The following is a 27894-nucleotide window of genomic DNA, read 5'->3' on the forward strand; positions in this document are numbered from 1 at the left end:
ATCTGTTATGTAAACCTGCTTATGCTTGCGGGGTTGTTTGTGCCAAACTCCAACATTCACCTCAAACATTACTGCAACAAATCTAGGGCTGTTTTGTTCTAAAGGTCTAAAAACACTAAAAGATATGGGAAATGACCCTTTGATTTTGGTCAATTAGTTAGACAAAAACTTAATTTCAGATGTGGCAAATGAAAGATGAAGAAAGTCATACAAATGAAAATTAACTAAAATGTTGTGCTTTGTAATATATAAATTTAGACTTTTAAATATAGCTAATGTAATAAGGTAAAAAAAAAACAATCTGAGGAATTTGAACATTTTGTCTGTCAAAGGGGTGTGGAGGTATATTTTTAATAAATATATAATATTTTAATAAATAAATTAATATATTCATATGTGAAAAAACCCTCAAATTAAATTTCATGCTTTTTCAAGACTGCATGAATCCTCAAATGAGGGAAATAAAACATATGACAATAAAATATGGTAAAATTAGGAGGTTTACCATATTTTAAAAGCAACAACACAAGATTTTTCAGGGACTAACAGGGTTTTTTCTAAGACATTAGGACATAGATGTTTTGAGGTACTTGAAGATATCAGGTTACAGATCATCAGATTAGATTAGATTTTTAGTCAGACCTAAGTTTTAAGATCAGACAAGCCAACAGACCTAAGTAAAACTTATGAACGTCTATTCTGGCTTTTGATTTAGGCAACCAGCATAAAGATACAGTAAGCTGGCCCTCTTCTGGTCACCCCAAACAAAACTTTCTGGAAGCACCGCTGCTCATCCATTAACATTTTCTCCACACCTCTTTTACAAATAATACCACTAGATGGCATATTAAAGCGAGTTACTGCCAGTTACTCGCTTAAAAAAAAACTGCATAGCATGTCAAGCAGACAGATGGCGCAGTTGCTCCAGAGATGCTGACTCGCACATTTCAGAAAACAATCTATTTTCTAAAAACAAACTTAGCCAGGCCCCATTCTGCCAGCGCCCATTGATCACAGTGCAAACATCTGTACCTTGTGAGTATTAAGCAAGCAGAAGGTATATTTAATCAAGCCTGAGTGAAAGAAAAAGAAAGTTTGATCACATTTGTGTTTAAGATTTATTGTTTAAATGAGTGGAGCTAAAATGTTAACGAGGCAGAAAAATCTATCTATCTTATCCATGCTTGGAAATATCCTGATAAAGTTTATGTAATTTTGGTATGCTCTGTCGGAGAACAGAGAAGCTTCAGCAGTCAGGAAAAGGTAAAAAAAAAAAAAAAATAGAGAGAAAGAAAAAAAAACTGGACTTCCTCAAAGCTCATTGGTCCAGATTTTCCCTGTGCTGCCACAATACTGCACACACGTGACCTCCCTGTTTTCACCCAGTTAAACGCATGTACTTAAAAGACTGGCTCCTCCATTCACCACACAAACACGATCAGAACAATATCCATGTCCACAAGGTAAGATCGACACGCTGATTGCCGGGAGCGGACCATGGCGGCTGCCACCAGCAGCAACACATCCACAGCCACGCTTCAGCAGATAAAGCACCCCAGTATTGAGCATACACGGAAACGCATAGACCCAAGGAGGAGGCAAGCAGCGCTGTCCTTTCTCAGCAACATTTCTTTAGACGGCCGACCCGTGCAAGACGATGCAGACGATCAGAACCAGGAGGATAACTCGCTGGAAGCACGGACTAGACAGAGCCTGGTTTCTCTGGAGCGCTTCGGGGCGCACGGCGCTGCTGGCACCGCCGAGGCTTGCAGCTGCATCTGCGGCTGCCGCTGCAGCGACCACAGGCCACCCAGGCGCTCGCTTTAGCAACCCAGGCTCGGCTCGCCAGCTGGGGCAGCTGTGGGATGGGTTCCGCCGCTGCCCCGGCGGCTGCAGACACGGAGGGCGACGCTTTTATGCCCTCCACGTTCAACTCGCCTTTCTCCGCGGTCCCAGTGGCAACCAGAGGGAGGCTGCAGACTTACACTCAGGGAATCCTTCCTGCCGCCTACTCCAGGCAGTTCTCCCCGAGCTTCAGCCTGGAGGGCGGACAGATAGAGCAGCAGAGGTCAAGGTAAATGTAAATAGTGGCTTTTCTTCACTGAGTGGCGTGTGGAGACATGCCCTGCAACACGCCTGGTAATTTTTTTTAGCTTAATACTTAATATTCTGCATTCTCACATCTCAAGTGTTTGTAATAATTTTAAGCAAAGCAACTGGTGTTTCTAACTTCTTAAGTGCCTTTGCATGAATGCATTGTCCCATTGCATGCTTTCCGAGAGTGGCTCAAGGTTGCATGGGTACAAAATTAACATAGTGATCCAGTTAAAATCACCATCTACCATAGCATCACTTTTGCATGTTTTTGACATTACATTTGTCTCAATTCAGTTCAGGTCACTCGTGCAAGTTTTTCTATAACAAATATGTTATTTTTTTAGTAAATTTCCTCCTTGCTGGACAACTGAAGTCATCTTATGTAATATTCTCATTTACAATTCTGCGGTGTTTCGCAAAATGCACTGCAACCTGTCTGATAATATGTCTGTGAAAAGTTTCTCGATCATTTTTACTGAATGATGTTTCCAACCTGTAATACTCACACGTGCAAAAAGGCACAAGTGTTCCCAAGGTTTCCAAAGCAGAATTCTATTTTTTCGGGGTCCCGCTTAGACAATCACTCTGCCTGCCTTGATGTTACCATCACATCTGCTTGATGGTAAAAACACAATTTATTTGCAAAATTTTCAAAACTTTCATCAAAACAAATATTTTCATGTGTTAGAGCAAAAAAATAAATAAAAGTAATAACACATACACTGAACGTTTAAGTGACACAGTAGATATAAAAATTATTACAGGTCCAGTAGGGCCACTGAAGGACTGTACTGCAGCTGCAGTCCAAGCCTTGTGAATCTTCCCCAAACTGTTGAATGTGCTTTGCTTCACAATCATGTCCAGGTTGTGATTATCCATGTTGCTTTTGAGCTTTTGTACCACACTTTTTCCCTTCCATTTAATTTTACATTTCTTGAATAAAGCAGTATGTGGACAGTCAATTTATTTAGCAATAACCACTTGTGGTTTAATATTCAGGTGGTGGGTGTTTGTGATTATTATCTGGACAGTTGTCACATCAGCTGTCATTTCTACGATTGTCCACACCAAAGCATACAATTTCTCTAATAATGTATTATTAATTTATTTTAAGTAATATTTTCAGTATATAAGACTTTTATGAGCATAATTTAGTTGTGGTTGTCCCATCTGCACTATGTATTTATCAATCAGCAGGTCTGCAGCTGTCCTTTGTGCTCCAGTTAATTCTTGACTGAATTAAAGAATTTCTCTTGATAAGTTAAAGTTAAGAAATAAAATGCCGATAAACGACTTGTATTGCGTAAGCATTCACAAAAAAGGACTCCAACAAAAATATCCAAATATCTCAGATCTCACTAACTTCCATGCTCATAAACAGACACGTACTAGTGAGGTATGGTTTCATTCACAAACCTGATGTCTGCCTTCTGTGACAAATTGAAAACACAGAAAACTCATAACAAAGAGACATCAAGTACCTTTGGGGTTAAGAAAAGTAGTAAAAAAGAAATGTTTTATTTCATCGGTTTACATTTAAAGTTGGCTCTTTTGTAACCAAATTACAATGTCTTCTGACAGGATCATTTGAAACCGTAACAAACCCAGGGAATTTTCAGCAATTCTTGTTTCATTTCCTGCTTTTCCACATGAATGAACGAACATTCTGACCTGTTGCCCTGAAAATTTGGTATAGTCAGCCGCTTCGAAAAGTTGCACTCAGTTCCAGGCAACACACTTGGCTTGAACACAACAAAGCACAGCAGGAGGAGAGTTCATCCGCACTCCATGTAGGTGCTATCATGGCCATGACTCACCAAGCTTCACTGGCTCCACAGGGAATCAGCTGGTTTCAGTTTTATTTTGTTCACTTTTGCTTTCTGTGCATCTTTTTTTTTCAGTGTGATTTTCTTTTTATGGAACTGACTTTTACAGCTTAGCACACACTTGCTTTTTGCTCTGTGTGACGTAAACATCCTGTAACTCTACACCCTTGTCCGACTCCACGTGTAGCAGGGGCTAGTCGTTTCATGCGCCTCTCTTATTTGCCCCCTTTTGTCTACTTTATGTTTGTGTGGGAGCGGCGAGGACAGATTGAGGGAGGGCCTTGGCTGACCATAGAAGCAAGACAGATGTCAGTCCTCTAATGACTCTCAACCTGCTTTCAGCTCCTTTCTCCTCAGTTTTTTTCCATTCAGAGCCCCTCCGGTCAAATCTCTACCCCACCCATCTGGCTAAATCCTCTCCACCCTCTGGTGTCTCTGCCACACTTCTTGAGGAAGCTCTGATTCATGGTGAAACACTCAGTAAACTGTTATTTCCCCTTCTTGGCAGAGTGGAAGTTACACAAACTATCAGGCTGTAGTGTGAGGGGAAAATATGCTTAAAACTCTAAATACCTAAATGTTCTTCAGTTGTTCTGACTCGGGAAGTGCTGGCTATGAGGAAACAAACACTCATGAAATAAATCGCTGTCAAAAGATGACTTTGAATGAGAATAGTCTTTCAGCTTGCAGTCTTTACATTGTCATAATTTTTGTGCAGAGAACTGTGGAGGACAGACGCTGCCAAAGTCTAGTGTTACTTTTTTTGACATAATTTTTGCTTTTATACATTTTTAGTGGCTTGTGCAAATGGTGAGGAGGGGAAAACTCTCTTTCAGATTTTGATGTGGGCTGAGATTCTCACCAAAGTACCACTCTGCATGAATCTATTTTTACAAATCAGTGCAAGAAGCTGAAATTAAACCCATTTATATTGTCTGGACACAATCGTTCTTCATACATAATGAATATATGCAATCAAGTAAGATGAATGATAATATTGAAATAAATTCACACCATTTGAAATAAGGTGAGAAGATGCAGGGAGAAAATTACATTTGTGCATATTCTAAAAGAAGCTTACAGTTAAGTTATTAATACTACAATAATAACTACACAAATATCTTTAAATCTGTGTTCTTAAATATTGCTCCTCTAAAACCTCTGCCCTATATCTTATAGATGTCCGCCTGATTTAAACTGGTGCGTCATAGACAGGCTTCTTTTTTCACTGACAGCTAATGTTGCAGAGTCAATGTAATCAGGTGTCCAGTGATATAACTAAAACACACAGGAGGACACACATGATGTTAGGAAAAAAGTTGCATTCAATAAGGTTGTTGAATGTCTCCATCCATTCATCCTCCAATTCCCACTTGTCCTAGCAGGGGGGCTCCCTATCTTTTGATGTACATCTGGTCACCAGACAATTACAAGGCAACAAAGCACACACACACACATTGGCACATTGAGGAGCAGCATATACATGTGTGTGGTTGATGGCCTTAAGACCTTCCTCCTGGCATGATTGGTTGTTTTTTACCTGGAGCGGTGCATTTCTGCATATGGCTTTTTTTTTCACATATCATTTGTCTCATGTTGTACTATCACAAAGTAGTGACGGTACAACAGTGACAGTTTTAACAAATATTTTAAAAATATATTTTTCTAAACATTACACACTGAAGCTTTAAGTAATTTCATAGCGTTATGAAATGATCAACAATGGATTGTAAACCAGACTGAAGCTCTACCTCCTTCAAAGAATACAGAATTTACGGTTATTGCAGTTGCACCTGCCTTTGAACTTTGTAGTGACCACATCATTTTTTTAAAGTGAAATCACCTTGACAAAATTGCTGGTAATACTTTTATAGATTGGTAAAAGACAACTAGTAAGCTTTTTACGAGAACTACACTATTTGAATTTGAACATTAAATATCTATTAAAACAAAGATTAAAAAAGCAAATTAAAACTAAATGCCTTACCATGAAATCTCAGGATTGACAGTTGCCTATGTAGCCTATAAAATATTTCCCAGTGTCCATTATGACCCCTACACCTTACTAAATTTATGCTTACTTTAAAAAAAATTCAAGTAGAATTTTTAGAGACAAGATATTCTTAATGGAGACCTGCATTTTGCCGTTATTGAGCAACCCTAGAACTCTCATCCCGCAACAACCTCAGTTGCTCCATTAATAAATTCAGTATATAGTTGCTAAACTCTGACTGTGTCCTGCTTTTGAAGGACATTCGCATAAAAGGAATTCTAATGCCAAGAAATGAATAACCTGCTGTGGGAGTTCGACCACGTTCTACGGGTGCGTGAACAGACGAGCGCTCTCCACACAGTGCCGGGTTTGTTTTTCCCTGGGCAGCTGGTGGAAACATGTACGAGAGGTCCCTGGCTGGGAGAGGCAGGATGCCCATGCTTTCTGAGAAGCAGCCTGGCTCTGTATTTTCTGCTCTCCACTTCCTCTCTCTGAGGAATTAGAGACACACTCTCCCTTTAGAGATTTTGGCCTCGAGTCCTGCTCCCATTCAGGAAGTCGCAGAGGCTCTGATGTGTCTCCAGAATAGATTCACCTAGAGGCCAGGGGCTTCTTCAAACCCTCAGAATCTAATGTGGAAATATGATAATTAACTTTAGGTTCTTTGCACTCTTCAGTATATATTCATCATAAATCAGTGCACCAAGAGCCGAGCTTTAAATATAGCACCCCATTCCCCATCTGGTGCTGAAGCTGGAGGTGTAGAACAATTATCGCTATTTGTCTTTTCCTCCTCCATCACAGTCAAACAAAAGCTTCTCACATCCTGTTTTAATTTTGTTCACACCAAACAGAAGTAATGCAGACACTTGTACTTTCAGTGATTTAATAAACTGGCTGGAAACAAGGGAGTATGAGCCAACATAATAGTCCGCTCATGTTTTGTGTGATTAGGTCACATATCTTTGGTTATGAGGTCGATTGTTGTGTGGTGAGGTCATGGTTGGCATAATCACAGAGTTATATAAGAAGGCTTTATTTTCCTTCAGAGAGTCTTGTAATGTCTGGGCTGTGAAACATATGGTCAGACAGTCCACAAGGAGCTGAATATGAGACAGTGTAACAAGGTCCAGCATGTGTTTAACTATAAACAATGTTTTTGGAATGTGGGAATTATTGTAGTTTTTTTTTTTTATCACTAATTCATTTCTCATAGTTTGTTCTTTTTGAACCATTTAGCTTTTACAATATTCCTCTTATTAAATAAAACTTTATAAGTTTTTTTACATTCTTAAAATGTTCTTTTCATAAAAAAATAATTTCAGATCATTCAGAGATGCTGTTCACTTAGAAAGTTAACTACTTCTCCATAAGTTTATGCGGAAGCACAATTCGCACTTTAAACAGATCAAAAACAATTACTAAGTGATTTAATTTTTTGACATATTTTACTATTTTATATATCAGTTTCATTTTTCCATCACATGCAACTTTTTCCTGCCACTCTACTGTTTATCTGAGTTCCAACATTCTACACATCTTGTAAACAAGTTCTTATTGTCGCCAGACCATCAACAACACATCAATAATTTATTCAGCAAAATGTAGGAAAAAATGCTTCCCCTTCACATGGTGTGAATTTCAAATAAAACTCTTAAGTGATTTGAAGAACATGCCTCACAACCAAGAAAATCCCCTCCACTTCTCCACAGAACTTCATGTAAAAATTGGAGCCGTTTTTTTAAGATGGATAATCGATGATTTGTTGTTATTTTCATGTTTTTTATGCATAAACATCAATGCATAGATGACTTTTGTGGATCCAAAATATTGGTCATATGTGGTCCTACTCACAAAAATGATCTATTTTTTCAAATTTTCCCAGATATCAAGATTTTTTTTAACATTACCATCAACATTTAAAAAATTATACTTTGATGAAGGTTTTTTATTTAGTGGTTAAGATAATAAAAAACTCTGATAACATTCTTTTCAAATGAAAGGAATAAATGTCAATCAAGACATAATAGTCCTTTTTCAGTCCAAAGGTTATGTTTGTTGGCCTCTATTTAAAAACACTAAAAGAGAATTTTAAAGCATACATTTTGCAGAATACATTTTTCTTCCGTTATTTTTAAATAATGGTTTTAGTAAAGCTAGAACCATTATTCATGTCAGTGCTTTTTTTATCTGAGTATATCCATTTATCTCAAAGCAATCACACATTGCCACTGCATTCAGCTTTTTTTTTGTTTTGTTTTTTTGTCCTCACATATGCACTTGCTATGTTTGCCAATTAGAAACTAACAGTTTCAGTTGTGAATGTTTATAAGACTGCTATGAACTTTCTTTATCGTCTTTTATGCCCAATTATTTTTTAAGTTGCCTCATGTATCCCATTTGTTCCGGTCCTTTCGAGGATCAGAGAGGCTCAGCTCCCCTGGATTTTTTTTTTTGTCCTCTCATCAGATAATCAAGTCCCCTCTTCCCCCTTGGCATGGCCTTCTATGTGTGAATAAATCCAGACCTTAACATTTACTTTTACTCTGTTGCAAAATGGAAGACCATGTCCTGTGGCAAGCTGCCAACAGGTCGTACGTGTAAAACCTTCTAATCTCCACTTCCAGCCCTCTGTTGTTTTATAACTCTATGCTCACCTCCTGCTCACCACTGAGCAGGATTGGAAATCCCTTTTATGCACATTTTATTACAAGATAATTTCATTGCATTCATAGCAGAATTGATGTAACTGCTGCATAAATTGAGGTCATGCCTGGACAAAATTACCTTAGGCAACAATAACAGGGACTGTTTAAAAGAGACTGGAGGCTACAAGCCATTTTCAAAGCGCCATACTCAAACCAGTTAATGTCTAACTGAAGGACTAGACACTGATTGTTCTGACCCTTGCTCTTAGAGTTGTGTTGAGAATGAATGAGTGGCCATACTGTTGTTTTTGTCTCCAGGATTTGTGCTGGCCAAGAAAACATCTTTTGCACTAGGAACAGCAGCTGTTCATCCACAGTGGTTGGATCAGAGTTCAAATATGAAAGCTGGAGTTGTGACAAAGCAAACAGGAAACATCATGGTCGGCTTGCTAGTAAATAGCTTTTCAAAGTTTTCTATTTATAGAGATTTGAGTTGGAAGTGGACAAAATGTCTCACATGAAGAGACTATTTGTTGTAACCATTTCCTATCAAGATTGGTTTTTGTCACTTAAGGATAAGACATTTGCAGAGTCCCCAGTCCAATATTACTTTAGAATATAATAGCCATGTGTACATGCTTAAAGTCTGCATATTTAAAATTCAGAAAGATAACTATTTCAACTAAAGTAACTCGCACACCAACTAGCTTTACAATTAAGTTTATCTATATAACACTGAATTTCAAAGCAATTTACATGAGAAACCGAGTGAATTCATTTCTGATTACACAGAAATATACAATATATCATATTTATATAACTACAGTGCAAACATACAGACAGATTAAATCCAATCAGGCATTCCAATCTGATTTAATGTAATATTAAAGACTATTTCAGTCTGTCAAAAGTTACCCAGTAAGAAAGCTGAAAAAGCATATTGTAACCTGTAATCGATCTACAAGGGTCTTTTGCAGATATTCAACAATATTGTTTAAAAACCAACCAATGTCATGTTAGTTTGACAGTAAACTTTTATATGGGAAATTCACCTATCTTTTCTTGTCTCTGTGATACTGAGAGCAACAAACCAGTTAGTCAAATGAGGACAAAATTAGCATTTTGTGCATGCAACAGATATTGCAAAATTTTCTTAGAAGAAACATTTGCTTAATCTTACATTGATTAAGCAAACCCACATGTGCTTAATCCTGAGACTGCAGGAATAAAATGATAAAGGTTAAAACACCAAAACAACAAACTGTGTAGCAATTGAGAAAATGTCACTGTTTAGTTACAAATGCATTGCAAAATATCAAGCCAGGGATAATTTAAAATGGCTCAAGTGACTTTTTGGAAGATTAGGCAATTCCACAATTAAAGTGACTCAGTGAAAGAAAGCATGCCCCTCGAGGAAGGCTGCAGCCATGGATCATTACTTTGCCTGTTCTTGTCTGAGAGGAGGATGATTAAATACTGGCCATAAATCACATGAACTCTCTCCTTCAACCCTGGGTCAGAGGTCAGGCCAGGCCCTCTTTTATGACGCATAAGCAGAGCCCCAGTGGATATCTCTTCAATTCTTTCTAGTTATTTAAACTTAGATTATTGTCCCAGGCATTTTTTTTTATTTGTCAGAGATTGACGGTTTGTATTTTGTTTTTTTCTTAGCTCTGGATACCATCAAACACATTTATCTTACACATTTATTCATTTCTGCTCCACTATTTCACATTTGACTTTACAGACAGCATCGGTTCCACCCTGTTTTTCTAACCGAAGTCAGAAGAAAAATGTAGTATTCCAGTTCTTTAGATCACTAATGGGTTAACTTCTCACTGTTTAAATTTTGGGGGGTTGTAAAACTTTTGAGTCAGACTAAAGTGTTAGACAGCATTGTTTCTGTGACGCTAATCATGCAATTATAACCTAATTTTGGAACTGCTTTGGGATACTCAGCTTTCACATGTGGGTTTTATTTTCTGAAACTGGCAGCTGATCACATACTAAAAGCGTTGTGGCAGCAGAATTTAGTCAAGCAGCTAAAGTGTGAAATAAAGGCCATCTGTGACCAAATGTGTTACACAAAAGGCTCGTGGAGCCAGCTCGTTATCCTCTTAGCAGCTCTGATCCTGGGAAATACTATGTGCTCTTTATGAGACTGAGGAGATTACTGACCACAAAAGCATTCTGTGTTGATGTAACAGATGGTAGACATGATAGTGTGTGTATTAATCAACAGTCATTATTTATCTTTTACCTTTTTATGTGAGAGCGTTTAGTCAAAATTATGACTTTTTAACAGAAAGAGAAAGATCTCTTTCTACTAACAGCAAACAATTAAAGGCAATTAGCCTGGTTATAGTTCTACCTGAAACTGGCCAGGAATTCAGTAATATTGACTTTGCTTTGTTTTTAGTTTAATTTTTACAATATTTCTAAATGTCACTTTTATCAAAACATCCATTTTGCTGTCATTTCATATTTATGATCATTTGGTAATAATTGGCTTGTTTCTCCTTAATGCAGAAATTTGATGCTTAGATTCTGTCAACAAAAATACTTCTGCTCATAAAGAGTGATGGAGAAAATGTGATGTTGGGAAAACAAGAAGGAGGAAGAACATTTGATAATCATAATTAATATTGTGTTGTGTTTCTAACAATCATTTGTTTTCTTTATATTGTGGAGCCTTATTTGAACATAAAACTACCATCACATGTCAATATGCATTTATTAGTGCCAAGTGTTATGTACAATCATGTTCAACATATTAGATTGTTATTAGAAAATAATTTTTTTCAGCAACTCATTTCCCTTTGTTCTTTTTAAGAGTTAGTTTTAATCTTTTAATTAGATTCTTTGGAACTTATTCTAATTTATTAAATGTATGTTTTCAAATGTCCCCGTGTTTTGGTTTTTGTTGGAAAAATGAGAAGAAATGTAAAAACTCATATCTGAGTTTGAGATGCATGATTTATAATTTGTAATTATTTGGTGAATGTTATGTTAACAACATTAATAAATAAACAAATATTTGAACATTGTGACAGTTTTTCTTCTTTGGTTTCAGGGCAGACATAGGTCCCAGATTGTAAGTTGAAAATCTAGCTACTGAAAAATAAAAGTATTATTTCTAGCTCAACAAGGTTTTCTTGAAAAGGTTGCTTCTTGCCGACAACCGATGTTTTGAGAATGTTTTTGTTTCTTAATGAGTTAGCTCCTTATTGCTTCTTTAGCTTCTAAAATATGTTATGGTGCATTCGACAATGTTTGACCATCAGTTAAGTTTATTTGCTGTGTCAGTTGTGTCATATTTGTAGTCATTTTGCTGGAGCTATTCCACAAAATCAAACTTTGTTTTGTGTTAATACCATGGGGGGAATTTAATTCACATCCTCTTAAGTTAAAGGTTGCGTTCTTCTGCCTGTTTTCACAGGAGGAGACTCATCTCTCAGCGCTCTTCGTTAGAAACTCTAGAAGACATTGAGGAAAATGCTCCTTTACGCAGGTACAAGCAAAAGTCCCCCACATTAATTCGAGAAATGCCTTCCGCTTTTTCTTTTCCTATTCGACTGTTATGTTTGTTTTGCATTTTAGATGTCGAACCCTATCGGGTTCACCCCGACCAAAGAGCTTCAAGAAGATCCACTTCATAAAGAACATGCGGCAACACGATATACACAATGGAAGGTATGAAGTCAAACAGAGGCGTCCTCCAGTCAATGCAGAGTTCTCACTGAATGATGGCAGGCTGCCCCAGTCAATGAAGTGCAGCTTGGTTTTTTTTCTCACATTACAGGCCCGGTCCATTCACAGCATGGTGCTCTAACTCTTAATCAAACAAAACTGGAAATCCCATCCGGTTGTTCATTTATGTAATCCAATGAACTTTTTAAAAAAAATCTTTATTTGATCACTGTTGAGTTTTCTTTTAAATCACGCAATCTGTCTCACTGCTGAATGCCGAATCTCATATTGGTATCACAGTTCTCTTAAGCATGTTTGCAGCACAGAAATCCTTCACGTCAAACAAATTCTGCTGATCTTCAAACGATTACTGAATACACACTCAGTCGTACTATTTCAGAGACTTTCAGTATTTTATTGCTGGTCAGGTCGTCTCATGAAGATGTGAGATCTAGTTGAATGCTGGTCTTTCATCCAAATAGGTATAAGTTTATGTTCTATTTTAGAGCATTATTGAACATTTGGCTTATACAAAGGGAGCAATTTTGTCCACAGCTTGTTAGAAAAGATGGTGACATTGATTATATTTTTAAAGATGAACTCATTCTTGCCCTCATATGCATAGTATTAATTAATGTGCTAAAGAAGTTGGCAACTTGGAACTGGTGTTGTTTACGGACTGGATTTTATTTGATAGACTGACCTTATGTCTATGAGAAGAAATTCTTGAAGTAAGCATTTAACATGTTTTTAAAAATCTTGGTCAGCTTTAATGGGAACAATAAGTCATTGGAAAAATGCATCATGTTTCTTTCTAATTACTGACTTACGATATAAAGTCTTTAAGGCAACAATTTAGCTTCTCTGAAGATGTTTTCTCTTTTTTTTCTCATTTATTTTTGTTACAGTCCTCATGTCTGACAATTTTCAAGGAAATGCTGTTTATTTAAACCATCTATTACTTTCATACAATGTAGTTAAAAAGCATTTTCTTCCATTTAAAGTGTTTTGTTTTTACGTTTTTCTCTCTTATATGTTTCAGCTTTTAATATCAGAAGAAGATAACTTGAGTAAATGTAAAGCTGTTTTAAAACATTGATTTTATTTATTATGGGGGAAAAAAGTTGTCCAATTCAGCTTGGATCATTCAGATGGGACGCTGTTTCAATACTTGGGATTGGAATGAGACGCACCTAGGAACCAATAGGCATCAAATTCTTCATGACAGCGCTTAAAGACACCCATTGTATAAAGTATATTTTGGAAGAGATTTCAGAATATGCCACATCATGCTGTTAAAAGCTCAGTGTTGGGGTAGGAATAGTGTTATTTTTTCCAAAATAGCATAATCTCTGTTTTTGAGTCTGTAGCATTTTCAGGTATAGTCATAGAACAGCTTGGTTAAAATGTCTTTGACATTTTCTGTATTGCATACACTCAGCAGTAGCTAACTTTTTGATTTTATGAACCTTTTGTTTTGGAATTATGTTTCAAGAAACTTAATAACAACATTTCTCTGACTGTGTCAGGTATGGGGACTTGCTTTCAAGAAACCATTTTTTTTCATCTGGCTCATTGGGTCTGAAGATTTCTTGATTACTGTAGAACAGTAAAGTATTCTGTATTATTTCTCATTAGAAGTGAAATATTGAGAACTAGTAGTGATGCAAAGCTTTTGCACATGCCACATACCAAAGTTTCGCAATGAAGGTTTCCAATCTTCTCTTTACTCTGATGTTTTACCTGTCATCTCTCTCCAACTTCAACCAGTGGATCTTCACCAGATAGATGCTCATTAGCTTGTTCACCATTTTCTTTCTCATAGGATAGTCCTTATCAGTGGCAGAAGATCCTTCTATAGTGTATTTTCTGTCCTGCCCTATCAAGATTGTAGCCAAGCAGGGTATGTATCAGACGGCATGCCGTACTTTTTATGACTCCGCCCACCCTGTGCTCCCTCTTTCCTTTATTCCGCCCATATTTCTCCTTTGTCGACATGCTCTCCCTTCAAAGCTTGATTTTGGCCGATGCATTTTTTTATTATGATGGTGTCATAAATACAAAGTGGGCTGAAAAATGGCTTCAAGGGCTTAATTGTGTGCATACATGTGTAAGTATTAATAGACTAGATAGCTTTTCTGCTTGTTGCCTCTGTTGCTTTTTGTCATAATTGCTCTGGTGGCTTGTGGACACTCATCCTTCCCTCTCCCCCACACATAATTTTTTACCATAGCTGGCTTTGCTGTCCATCCTGTTTACCATTCCTGGGGTAATTGCTCCTCTTAGATGTAGTCTTTTTAAGCCTGAAACAATAATACTGCATTATTATTTGGCTTAATTCTAAGCCATGCTTTTTTGTTTCTTCTCTACCAATTTTACAGATCTCCGCTGTATAGAAGAGCTGATTTCTAGCTAACACATTTCTGTTTTTAGAATTCAATATAAAGGGGTTCTGCCTGGTTTGCATAGAGATCAGCTGTATTGCAAAACTGGTTCTGACCCCCATGTGGTGACACGGTTTAGAGGAAGTGGAAAGGGAAACAGGCCAGGTAAACAACCGAGAATACAATGCACAGAAAGAAAAGCTCCATGTTGAGGTTTAGTGCAGAGCACAACAGGCTCAGAGTATTTGTGGAATGCCCTAAGCCAACCAGTCAGTGCAGGGTCAAAGGTTAATAAGCCCCCTATGCTCTGTCAGTGCTCACATTTGCCTGCTTTTTGAGGCATATTGGCAGTTTTCAGTTAGATGTCTGCTGCTTGTTTTGTGCTGAACAGAATTGAATCAGACAACTCAATTGAAATTGTTGATTGACATTTAACACTAACCCATCTTCTCTGAATATTTGCTTTCATGTTGTGGTACAAATGAACTCCAAAAAGAGCTCTACTGAAGATCAGCATGTATTTCTCACATTTTGTAATTAAGTTCTTACCATAAATTGGATTATTTTATTCACCCTTTCTGTTTAAGCTTGCATCTATGTATCTTAGAAAAGCCATTTTGAAATAATTGATTTATCCATTAAGTTTAGGGGTTTGAAAAGTCTGTTGTACTGACATCATTTTTGCTAGTTTAGAAAAATATTTATGCTAACTGGACTTGTATCTTCCTCCCTGCCTGAGTCAAAAAAAAATATTTTAGCTATTAAACAGTTGAAATTATTGCCTCTTAAAAGCATATCTTTAAATATAGTTATTTAGGCTGTCGCAGGTAAACTTCATCATGATACACTAGAGTTCTAAAGTTCTGGTTACAAAAATCTACTGTTCTTGTGGTCAAAAGACAGACAGTGCTGGAAGAGCAAGAGCTGTCTCTGGCTATATGTGCATGGTAACATGAACTGCCCCTCCCCAACACTTTGCTGCACACTGTTGATCAGTTGGCTGAAAAAGAGCTTCTAAACTTCTCCTTCTCTTACAGCAACAAAACCATTTCAAAATCAACTGTTTACATGAACAGTCAATTAAATTATAGATAAAATTACAGCAGTAAGACTACTTTGCTATATAATTTTAGTATTTCCTTTCTGCTAGTAGATCATGTTATACATTTTGATTTAAACATTTTTATGTCAATGCTACGAAAGGTAGTTTTTTAAATTTTCTTTCTATCTAAGGAAGTCCAGACCATTTCACCAAGTCATTGACTTGGCCACATCCCCGTACTGGCAGAATTTACAAGCCCCTGCTTAGATGAGATAGATTGCTTGTAACGGTCTGCATTTGGGGGAAATGATGGCAGAACAACATACAAAACTGAACTGAGCGCCTTAGAGCAAGAGTCCATCTGTTCTTATAAGAAAATGACGAGTAAATAAACATCAAGTTTTAGGTTGAGCTGAGGGGAATCAAATATTTATGTTTAACAGGAGTATGAAACCACATATTCTGCATCATGTTTTTATGCTCTGGGTCGTTGGGCTGTACTGTTGGTTGTGGGCTGTGGTGGAACTGTAATCTTATGTAAAAGCCTTAAACTTATTCAGGTGTTGGCAATAAATGCTCTTACAGGTAAAGTTGAAGAAGCTCAAATCTCCTATACTTGGGGTTGTGACCGCTCTATATGATAGTTTGTAAAGTGTTTATTGAAATATCTAATAGCTTGAGATTTTTATTACCTTTCTTGTGATTTCACTTATTTTAAAGCTTGCTTTGACATAAGAACTGAAACACTAACAAACAGATTACATAAAGCCTGAGATTCATGCATGTTGCTGAATAACATTTCCTTCTCAGTTAATTCATCGTTCATTCTCAGGATAACAAAGGAGAAACTTTTCTATTTTTCGTCTTTGTCCTTTAAATGTTCTTGCTTGTATCCATTCATCTTTTTTTCCACATTTTTTAAATTATTTGGTTAAAGCTGCCATGCTGCATTGGGGTCTCCTTTCCTGCGACGTGTCAGCATTGTGCCTTGCCCTGCTTGTCTGTCTGATAACACAGTTTTTATTGCGACTGACTAGATGCCATGTGTCGCCAAAACACAGGATTTATGTGTGTGCATATGGATACAGAGTTAAACAGAAAGCAAGACTGAACCAGGGACGATAAGGGGTCACAAGACAAACAGGACAGTGTTAGCACGTGTCTTTGGCTGTCAGAGTGCATTTGTGCTTAACATTAGAGAAAAAATAATTTGGCTGTAGGCATGGGTTGTTTGTTTGCTTTGGATACTAAAAGTAAGAATGATTCATTGCCTAATTACAAAGCTATTTATTATTAGTTTGCAATCGAACAACTTACTTGGAAATGACAAAAATATATATTTATCGAAAAAACTGCAGTTGCTTTTCTATAAATAGTTAATTGTTTTAAGCCCAGCAAAAAATATGTTTGTTCCATTGGCGTGTGGCCGTAAAACAAGTATTTACAGACATTGGTACGGGTATTGTGTGTTGTGCACAATCTTTTCACAGAAATATTTAGCTTATTCAGCATGTGTATAGTCTCAACCTGCCCACACGTTGCCCCACTGACACACATTTGGCTCTGCAGCCATCTGTTTTGGGACACACTCCCACATCAGTATGGCATCTCAGGCTTGGGTGAGGCAGCAGCTGACAGAGTTTGGCTCAGTTTTCTCCTCCATCCTGCCTCCCCAGGGCACAATTTATTTAAGAGTGCTCCGAGAAGCTCCTGAAAACACGAGCCGTTAACAGAAACTAGGCCAGCCGATGAGCTCAGATCGATACCGGGTCTTCATGTGTAAAGCAGAACATGAGTGTGTGAGGAAGATGAGATGAAGCAGGGCTAAAACAAGAGGGAGGGAGTGTGGGGGTTGGACGAAGCTGCAGCACGATTTGTTTGGTGGGAGCTCTAAAACTCTTGTGCTCACTAGGGACATAAGGGCGGAAGGGCGTCAGCGTCACCCGTCAGGAGGCGTAAGTGCCAAGGAAATGGTGATTGGACTGGAGGGAGTGGAGTTGGGAGCAGATGGAAAGGTGAGAAACTGGCAAAGATCTGTGAAGATCAAACTTGTCTTCTTGACTTGGATTAGAAGGTATGCAATATTTTGAATTTGTACAAAAGCTTTCATACACCTTACATTTTTTATTTTACATTTTGTCACCTTACAACCATAAACCTTAATAATTTTAGTGGGATCATGGGTTATAGACCAACACAAAGTATTTTAAAATTGTGAAGTGCAAGGGAAAATGATTCATAGTTTTTAAAAAATGTTCACTCTAGCTTGCATCTGTATTCAGCCTGCTCTTAATAAAATCTACCTGACAGGACAACATTAGCCGCTCACTCCACAAACATGACTTTCAACACAAAGCCGTTGTTGAAAGATAGACTTATTGGCAGGAACTGTTTGTAGTCTAGGCACAAGCCATACAGAAGACACAACAAACATGTGGAAGAAAGTGCTTTGGTCTTTGGTTTGAGCAGAGTTTAATTTTTTAAGATTCATTCCATAAACTATTTGTTGGGAAACCTAAAACTTCTCATCACCACCATGTTTCTCTAGACGTTGACTGCATCATGGTGTGAAACTACCTTTTCTTCAGAAGGGTGAAGGAAGCTTCTCTGAGTTTTTGGGATGATGAGTGGAAGAATACATGTCGGAGGCTGTAAAAGACTTGAGACTGAGACAAAAGTTAAACTTTTAGGGAAACTTCGACAGCTGAGGTTTAGATCAAGGACTTCAAAGAGACACCGGTCCTCAAGGAGCTTGATGTCCTGCAGGCATTAGATCCAACTCAGAATCTATGGCACCACTTAAAAAAATGCATTTAAGACGATTTCCATTGCACAAGAGCTTGTGCTATTTTGCTACAGAAAAATGAGCAGAAATCTTCTTTCTCTAGATGAGCAAAAGCCCAGAGCACTTAGAGCTGTAATTGCTGCTGAAGTTAGTTCTTTGAAGTATTGTCTCAGGGGAGCTTATCACAAATAATTGAAATACTTCTTCAGATGTATATTTTATTTGGTTAAAATAAATCATGTATCCTTCTCTTTGGTCTATCACAAGTACAAAATAAAAAAAAACGTTATTTCAGTTTGTGGTTGTAAATAAACAAAATGTGAAAAAGTTTAGATGGTATGGATGCGCTTGTGGGATGTTTCATATAGATATTTTAAATAAATAAACTAACTACCCAGACATACTGATGTAAAGGCAGTTGTAAATGGGATGAATACATTTCAGGACAAACTAAATAAACCTGTTATTCTTTTTGATACTGCACTATGTTGCATCATATGCATATGAATGTACATAATATCAAATGTATGTACTGTATATCAAAAAGTGATGTGCAAAATGTTGCGTAAATATTTTGCATATTATTTAAGCGATATGCACATTCAAAAATTCACTGGACTGGATTGTGGATCATAAATATCTACTGTAGAAATCATCAAATAAGATTTTATCATGTGTGGCATTTCAGGCACACTTCTGTTAGTCTGAAGAAGGTTTGTGGGCCCAAAACATCATGCTTAAAGTATCAATATGGGAGCTTGATCCTGCTGTGCCTATCTATTTTAATTATTTTTATGTTTATTTTTTCTCTAGCAGCATTGAAAACAAATTTCTCTGGTATAGAAATAGGTTGGGATGTCTGGAGTTTAGCATTCCACCTCAGAACCCTTTTGGTATTTTATTATTCAGATAAACACTCTTTTATTTGCAGACTGTTTCGTACACCCAGTTCTTGTATCCCACCAACGTTCTGGGCGGTCGAAGGAACACCATTGACTCTACCTCGTCCTTCTCTCAGTCTCGAAACGCGAGCCACCGCAGCCTCAGTCTGGGCAGAGCCAACAGCAACCAGAGCAGCTTGGACACAGGCGAGTGAACTTAGACTCTTCTTAAAGGAAGCCGTTCACACGCAAACTCCAGGTTTAAGCTCATGTTGTTTTGTTTGTTGGTCCTCGCTGCAGGGAACGACTTCGGAGACTTTCGCGAGTATGACCCCAACCTGCTGGATGACCCACAGTGGCCCTGTGGAAAGCACAAGAGAGTGCTCATCTTTCCCTCTTACATGGTGAGACGATACTGAGTCTAACACGGCACTACAAGCAGCAGCAACAACAGCCTCTGAGCGGGTTGGGAAGGTTGTTTTCATTCAAAACAAATAGGAAGAGGCTCGTCTCCGCTTCGACACGTAGCCTCAGTATTCCACTGCAGTTATTTTTTGACCTTTTGTGCTCAGCATCCCCCGTCTTCACCAGGAAGAATAACACCGGAAAGATTTGTCTGCAGTTTATTCCTAAAAAACAATTTAAAGTATCAGCTTTTTTTTTGAATATTTTCAGACAATTTCTAATCCTCAAGGCCAGTGATTCTGTTTCTCACCCAATGGAATGCAGTAAATAGAACATTTTATCTCTGCTGTTGTTTAGCGGCTTTAAAAACTAGACCATCTCCGTTTTTCTCATAAAAGACCCGATGTTGTATTGTGGAAAAGGGATTACAGGACTAAACTCCCTCCTTATATTTTCCTGCTTTGCTTAATTTTTTCCTCTGACTTGCTGAATGAACAACAAGGACTGATATAATTATAATGTTAGTCAAGGCCACTCTCTTCCTTCGATAGCAAAAGCCAGCATCCAACAACAATGGCTATTGTGTTTATTACTGGAATGGAACAAGAGTGTTCTCTGTGTTTCAAGAGCATAGGATACTTGGTAGACAGCGGAAAGCATGGCTGTGGTTCTTAATAGACGTACGATTTTTAAAAAAAAAGAACAGAAGAGATTAGAGGAGGACTGAATTATATGTAAATTATGGTTATGTGTAAAGTATGGTTGCTGAAGAATTTCTAGTGGTTTATCAATTTTAGGCAACACAAGTTATAGGAACCCAAAATCCTTATTTGTAAATATATATATATATATATATACAGTACAGACCAAAAGTTTGGACACACTTTCTCATTGAATTCAATGAGAAAGTGTGTCCAAACTTTTGGTCTGTACTGTATATTAAAAATGCATATTTTCCTTTAACTATCTAATTCTGCAATTAATTGTGTTTGTCTACAACAAAAATTCCCAATACCTAAGTTTGTGACTGTAATGTGACAAAAAGTAAAAATGAAAAAAAGGATGGAGGTATTGATACTTTTGCACAGCACTGTTCATTATAACAAAGATTTAGCAGCCATTGTGACCTGTTGTTTCATTGACAAGACTTAGAAAAATCCTGGAAATAAAACAAGGTTCTTATCAACAAACTGAAACAATCAACTGCTCATTGGTTCTCTCACATTACTAAAACATCAGTGTCCCAGATTGTCCTTTAAGTGTCCTGGATAAAGCCAGTTTCCAGAGAGATTCTTCATCAGACCTTGAAATCCAACACTCACACGTGAACATATTAAGTTATCCACAAAGATCGCTAGGTGACACTGTCTCTAGTTTCTTTTCTTTGGCCTTCCAGACCACGGTCATCGAATACGTCAAGCCCTTTGACCTGAAGAAGGACATGAATGAGACCTTCAAGGAGAAATTCCCCCACATTCGTCTCACTCTAAGCAAGATACGGAGGTAAACCAACGAGAATGTCAAGAATTGAAGTTTTCTTTTCTTTTTGCATTTGAAGTTAAATTAGCATGAGCATAGGATGTGTTACTTCTAGTTTATCTTAGTCAGTATTGGCTTTTTTATCCCCTTCTCTACTTCAAAATTAAACTTTTTCACAGCTTGAAAAGAGAGATAAAAAAACTGGCCCAGGATGAGTGCGGGTATGAGGAGCCGACTGTGGCCATGGCTTTCGTCTACTTCGAAAAACTCGTTCTTCAAGGCAAGCTGAACAAACAAAACCGCAAACTCTGCGCTGGAGCCTGCGTCCTCCTGGCAGCCAAGATTGGCGGTGATCTTAAGAAGCACGAGGTCAAGCTTCTTATCGATGTAAGTCTTCTCGTCCACACAACCAGAAAACAAATGTTTGATGTTTCTCATGTAGAGGTCCTTCAATAAGGGACAGATTCGGTCTTCTCATAATAATCATAAAGTCCGCTGAGGTGGCTTTTTAGTGCATTCAGTTGCATCACCAGTTGCAGGCTGGTTAATGAGAGAAAGCAAGCTAAAGCAGGAGCTAACATGTACGGGCAGATACAGCTGAGGCTGAGGGAAGAGCAAAAATTACTCACTGGTTTATTTGGTGAAATAAGTCTAAAGTGGTAAGTGTAAGGATTTTCTTATGTTTGCTCATAGAGCTCAAGCAGAAAAGGAACGGAAACATAATCTGGTTTTAAAAATTTTAAGGAAAAATACTGACGGATGTATGTCAGCCAAGGTGTTTCTGAACGTTCTCCAGCTTAGCAGAAGTGACCTGTTTGCTGCAAGCCTTAAAATTGCGATTTAAATCTAGCAAAGTAGTGCACAAACAGCGAGAATTAAAAGTAGAAGGTTTTAAGGATGAGTTTGGCATGTGAAATTTTTTTAATATGCAAGTCCCTGTTGAACTTTATCACATTTGTTATTTTATTAACTAGATTACGGGTGCCGAACTTCAGTCATCGAGGGCAGGTGTCCTAGAACTGAATCCAATAATTAGGCCATCAGCAGGACTCTGAGTAAACTTGGTGGATTCAGGCACACTTTAAAGTTGCAGGACCAAACCCCTGGGGGTTTTGATTAGAAACCAATGTTACATGCCATCACAAAGTAGTACATAATTGTGGAGTTAATGGCTTTCAAAATTCTTACAAATAACATCTTTACAATACATTTGATTTTTTTTTCTGTTAGTTGGCTGAAAAAAAAAAAACTGGATAGACTATTAATAGAATGTGTTATACATATCCAGGGTCTGAACTTTCAATGTTGTTGCATTTTGATTCAATACAACCTTTTAATGGTTATTAAAAATGGTTATTAACAGCTTTCTGGAATTAAAATACAAAAAATAAGCTTGTCTTTGATTTTAGAATTGCCTAATTAGTGCGTGGAGTCCTTCTTGTGTGCATTATAACCTGTGTGAATCCAGCTGTTGTGTTAAGTTCTCAGGAGGTTTGTAAATTCATGATTCATGATGGTCTTCATGAAGACAAATCAAATTTTATTCGTATAGCACATTTCAGCAGCAATGCATTTCAAAATGCTTTACATCATAAAAACACAAAAATACAAAGTTATAGAACACACAGTCAACAATTGAAACATTACATTTTGCCACCATTACACACCATACATTCTTTGATTAATGTTTCATTGATTGCGTTTCAAAAGCAACTCTAAACAGGTAGGATTTTAATCTAGATTTAATCTAAGACAGTAGATAGGTCCATAGTAAATTGGAGAGAGCACAGCTGCAACCCCCCCCAACTAAACTGACAGACTGGCAAGGACAACAATAATGAGACAAGCTGCATAAAGGCCATGGTAACACTGGAGGAGCTGCAGAGATCCACAACTTGAGTGTCCTCTCATCTGAATTCTCTCTGCAGAAACTGGAGGAGCGATTCCGGGTGAACCGCAGAGAGCTGATAGCGTTCGAGTTTCCTGTCTTGGTGGCACTGGAGTTCAACCTGCACCTGCCTGAACACGAGATCATGCCTCACTACAGACGCCTGCTGCAGACCTCTTAGCATTGGTAAACCATCAGGAGGACATCAGCTGGGTTCTCCTGATCTGCCCCCCCAACCTTCTAGGATTCATCCTCCTCCTCCTTGTGACCACTACAGATGAAACCCTTCTATTCTCTCATTTCACTATGATTCGCCAAAAAGACTCTTATTTTTATTTTTTCATATTTACTATCACTACATGGACTTCTTACCAGTTTGTATCTCATCTGCTTTACTTCAAGTAAATTTTCTCTTGTTGATTAGGAGAAAATTTTTTTTAATATTATTTTGCTTCTTCATAAATCTTGTCTTACCTCTTCAGCAGCATTACAATTTCAAACAAAAGCCTTTTTTAAAGCTGCTGTTTCTAGCAGGACTGTTATTCCTCGGGAGTGACTCATCTTTTTGCAAGTGTTTGTAATGAAAGTGCACTTCTTGGCATATCACAAGATTTTTTACCCATCTCTGGAACTAACCCAGAAGAACAATAAGCTAAACATGTGTAATATAATTGGACCTTTGATCCTGTCAGAACACTTTCTAGCCAGAGAAATCTGCATGGACATTTCTTAGTATTTGTACACGGGCAAAGAAGATGCAGCCTCTTTTCCGTTCAGATCGTTTTCTACCACTTAAATGTTTGCTACGGACTCCCTGAGGCCAGACACGCTTTTATCAGTGTCAGATTTCCTGTGCTCTATGTTAGAGTGTATTGCTGGCACATTTATGGTGCTTTGTTGCGGGAGCTGTTAACGCGTGCTAAAAATGCCATTAACCAGCAGACAGGGCTGGCGGTGGTGTGCTCGAACGTCGACGGGGAAGCGTTACGATGCAAATATATCTTCTCTGCTGAAGTGTCCTTGAACAAGACACCAGGGTTCCTACAGGCAAAAAGAGCTGTTTGTTTTTAGCCCACTGATGACCTCTGTGAGGAATCCGTTTAAAACGAGGGCCCAGGCAGGGAGCGCGGAAAAGTCGGATCAAACATTTGCTTTAACTTGAATGTGTTGCTTTAAAATGTGCAATTTCTTAATAATTTTTTAATCAACTCCAGCAGTGAAACAATTACTTTTACTGGTATGTTCTTAATAAGTCTTTAAAATGTCTCACGCACTACCAGAGAGGTCACTGCATTAGAAGTGTAAACTAAAATCTGCTATTTGGTGCTGCTATACAGATAGATGGTGTTTTAAGGTGTAGTGATCATAAAAGCGATTTTCATAAGAGAAAGACTGATTGTGTTGTTTTCAAAGTAAAAGAAAAATGCTTCTTTCTGTCTGCAAGCCCAAAGAGACTGTTGTATGATGCACTCAGAGTACTCTGTGAGTAAGGACTCATGGGTTAGCCTGTTTATGTTTGTAAATAAAAAACTTCTTTGCTTGTTCAATCCGAACTAGACTCTTTTTTTGTGCTCATTTCACTGAAATAAAACTGAATACGTTTTTAGTTTATTTATTTATTTATTTTTTTGTCAAGAATTATATATCATTGAAACAATGAAATGCTGTCAGAAGCAAGTTGACCATCACTGGCAAGTTGTCAAACTATTTTAGAAATTATGGGATGTTCCACTAATTTCAATATGGCCCAAGATGATCACAAAAAGCTTGATATTTCATGAACTTTACCAAAAGACCATAGTCATAATGTCCTGAATGAACAGAATACGGGAAAAGTTGAATGCTTGAAATAGCACAAAGTATGCAGAAATAGATAAGTTGTGAAAAAAGTGGAGGAACAGCATTCACACTAGTTATCTTCATTAGTCCCCCATATGAATAAATAGAATATACACTTTGGTCTACTTACAAAATTTTGTGTGGCAGAAAACTAACAAAACTTCCTGAGTGCAACATCCCAAGCTGTGAAGCACAGTGGTGGTGCCATCACGCTGCAAGAATGCCTCTCTTCAGTGGGGACTGAAGATTATCATTATTAGGCAGGTAAATATGAAGCCATGCTAAGATGAATCTTGCTGAATACAGGTGGAAGTTCATCTTACATATTTATATAAATATGATGTATATGATGACTATATACCTCATGTTCTTTGCGAACAAAGAACAGGAAACAATTTCAGCCTGTAGATGTGTATAGGTTACAGAGACATATACCAAAACACTTGCAGTGTTAACCACAATAAAAGGAGGTTTTGAAAAATGTTTGAAAGTCATATATCATTTTGAACTGTATGAATCTTTCTGCATGGAGTTTGCATGTTGTCACTGTACATGTGTGGGTTCTCCCTGGGTACTCTGACTTCCTCCCATAGTCCCAAAATAAACATGTTAGCTTAGCTGTCATTCTAAATGGCCCTTTAATCTTAACTGTGCACATGCATGGAAACCTTTCTATGTGTTGCTCTCTACAGGTACAGAGCATAGATGTATAATTTGCCTTCCTCTTCACAATTATGCATTACTTCATGAGGGTTCATAGTATCTTTTCAAAATAAAGTTTGAAAAGATTGCAGAGAGATGAGTCAGGTTTTCAAAAAGTGTTGGAAGGTGTTGGACATAAGAAACTCTTCAATGTTGAAGGTGAGCCCATTTAAAGTTTAGGTAAAGCTTCAGCAAATGCTCAATTCCTTCTTTACAGTTTAATCTTTTCCTTCCGACATCCAGGAGCATCTGCTCTCCCACCCTCAGTGACTTTTTAATAGTGTGAAAAGTTCAAATGTCAGGGAGTTAGGAATGTGCTAATCCATTTAGTGAATCAAAAAAATCCTGAAAGATTATATAATTTTATCTGAAATTAGTGGGTATGACAGTAGAGGGGACTCTGTCTGTCAAGAGGTTCTTTGAAGGTGAAAGACAAAGGCTTTGCATAAATACAAGGAGAGAAAAGACAGCAGTGGACAAGTAAGAAAAAAAAGAACATTACCTGGAAATGAAAACAAAAGAAAAATGCATTCTCCAAGGAGAGAAAGCATTGGGGGAAATGATTTGACCACAGAACTTAACAAATCTCCTGCAGCCAAAGAAAAGAAATCAAAACTAAACAAAAAATATTTTTTAGTACAAAATTATTATATGTGCCAAAATATGGACTAACTATTGTTGTAAAACCACATGTAAGATAACTTGTGAAGGCAAAACCACATCTTTACTTGTAGTTGCATCCAGGAACCCAGTCAGGGCCTTTCACACCCAGGGACCACTGAGACACACAACCTGAACTTTGTTCATTTAAAGCCTTGAGAGGTGAAGAATTAAAGGAGTTTATCATATGTCTCAAATATTCTAAAATAGACATATACCTTCATGTTTATCACATCAGTGTAACATCTGACTGGATTTTTTTCCCAAGGAGACTAAGTAACCCTGTCAAACCAGCTCCTGATCAGGTCAGTTTTCAGATACAATGCTGCCTAACTTCAGGCAGAACCGGTCCTAAAAGTCTGTCTGTTAAACTGAAATGTTTTTTTTCCCACATCTTTCTTAATCATACCTGTTGCAATGTGGCTCTGAATGAATGCTTATCAATCCCATGACAGTGGCATTTTTTTTTTTTGACATGAGCTCCTATTACTTATTAAAAGTCTTGTGAACTGTGTTTGAAACAGCATGAATCACCCTGAATCTCCATCCTTTAGGTAAAATATGGTGGTGGTGGTAGCATCATGACGTGCAGATGCTTTTCTTCAGCAGCGACAGAGAAGGTGGTCAGATTTGGTGAGAAGACGCATGGAGCTCAATACAGGATTAAATATGTAGCCTGAAGTACACTGGAGTGGTCCAGATCAAAATGTTCTCATGTGTTAGAATGGCAAAGTCAAAGTCTAGACTAATCTGTGCCAGGATTAAAGAGTTTAAATACACAGAAGCTCTCATTTCTGTGAATTTACTGATCTAATCTACAAAGAATAAATGGTGCAAATTTTATCTTAAGATGTGCAAAACTGCTATAATGGGCGTAAACCATAAGGTGGTTCTTTCAGGTAATCGCTCAGTAGAAACTATACCTCATGTTCCTTCCACTTTATGCACTACTATGCATTGGTCTATCAATTAATTTTCCAATATAGTACATTGAAGTTTGTGGCTGTAATGTAACAAATTGTAGAAAAAAGAAAACACTGTAAGGACTACAAATACTAGTATAAGTTTTCATTATTTTTCTTATTAAAACAAATCAAATCAGAAAATTAAACTAGTAGAAAAAACATAATTGGAATTTTGGTTTCAAATATTTTTCAGAAGCTTCTGTGTTCCTGTGAATAGCTTGACACTTGAAACTCATTGCAACAGAAAACCTGGGATCAGGTGAGAGATCAGGAAGAACTTGAACAAACAAATGTCAAAATGAGTTTGGTGTTTTTATTTAAGCAACAAAACCTTTTTTGTACTTCATGGTCAACTAGCCAATGTTTTATTTTTATTGATATATCTTCAGAGTTTGCGGGTGTTGTACCATTCACTATTTAGAAAAACTTTAGACATGAATTGGTTTCATCAGACATATTCGTTTGGATTTTACTGGAAACTGATTGCACCTGTTGTTCTGACGCAATCTGAGAGGTCAGTTTCTCACCAGGTGGGAGCTGTCCTCAACCTCACACACATCCAACGTAAACACTGTAGTCACACCAGTCCCGTGCTGCCTTCAAAACAAAC

At 37.5% G+C, this 27894-nt stretch overlaps 1 protein-coding gene across 3 annotated transcripts; it reads left to right on the forward strand.

Annotated features, from left to right (window-relative positions):
- The first annotated feature begins 1357 nt into the window (after positions 1 to 1357).
- On the forward strand, positions 1358 to 24671 carry cables1 (Cdk5 and Abl enzyme substrate 1). Of its 3 annotated transcripts, XM_032565737.1 has the most exons (11): positions 1358 to 1758; positions 1806 to 2074; positions 12004 to 12075; positions 12165 to 12257; positions 14080 to 14157; positions 17593 to 17695; positions 19397 to 19553; positions 19647 to 19750; positions 21148 to 21254; positions 21410 to 21617; positions 23159 to 24671. In XM_032565737.1, exons 1-11 carry the CDS (start codon positions 1498 to 1500, stop codon positions 23297 to 23299), a joined length of 1593 nt encoding a protein of 530 aa, XP_032421628.1. In that variant the 5' UTR covers positions 1358 to 1497; the 3' UTR covers positions 23300 to 24671. The 3 variants fall into 3 exon arrangements, with proteins under 3 accessions (XP_032421628.1, XP_032421626.1, XP_032421627.1); XM_032565735.1 differs by having other exon boundaries at positions 1364 to 2074; XM_032565736.1 differs by lacking the exon at positions 14080 to 14157 and having other exon boundaries at positions 1364 to 2074.
- Positions 24672 to 27894: the final 3223 nt, after the last annotated feature.

Source organism: Xiphophorus hellerii, chromosome 6, assembly GCF_003331165.1.
Source record: "Xiphophorus hellerii strain 12219 chromosome 6, Xiphophorus_hellerii-4.1, whole genome shotgun sequence".
Taxonomy (NCBI): Eukaryota; Metazoa; Chordata; class Actinopteri; order Cyprinodontiformes; family Poeciliidae; genus Xiphophorus; species Xiphophorus hellerii.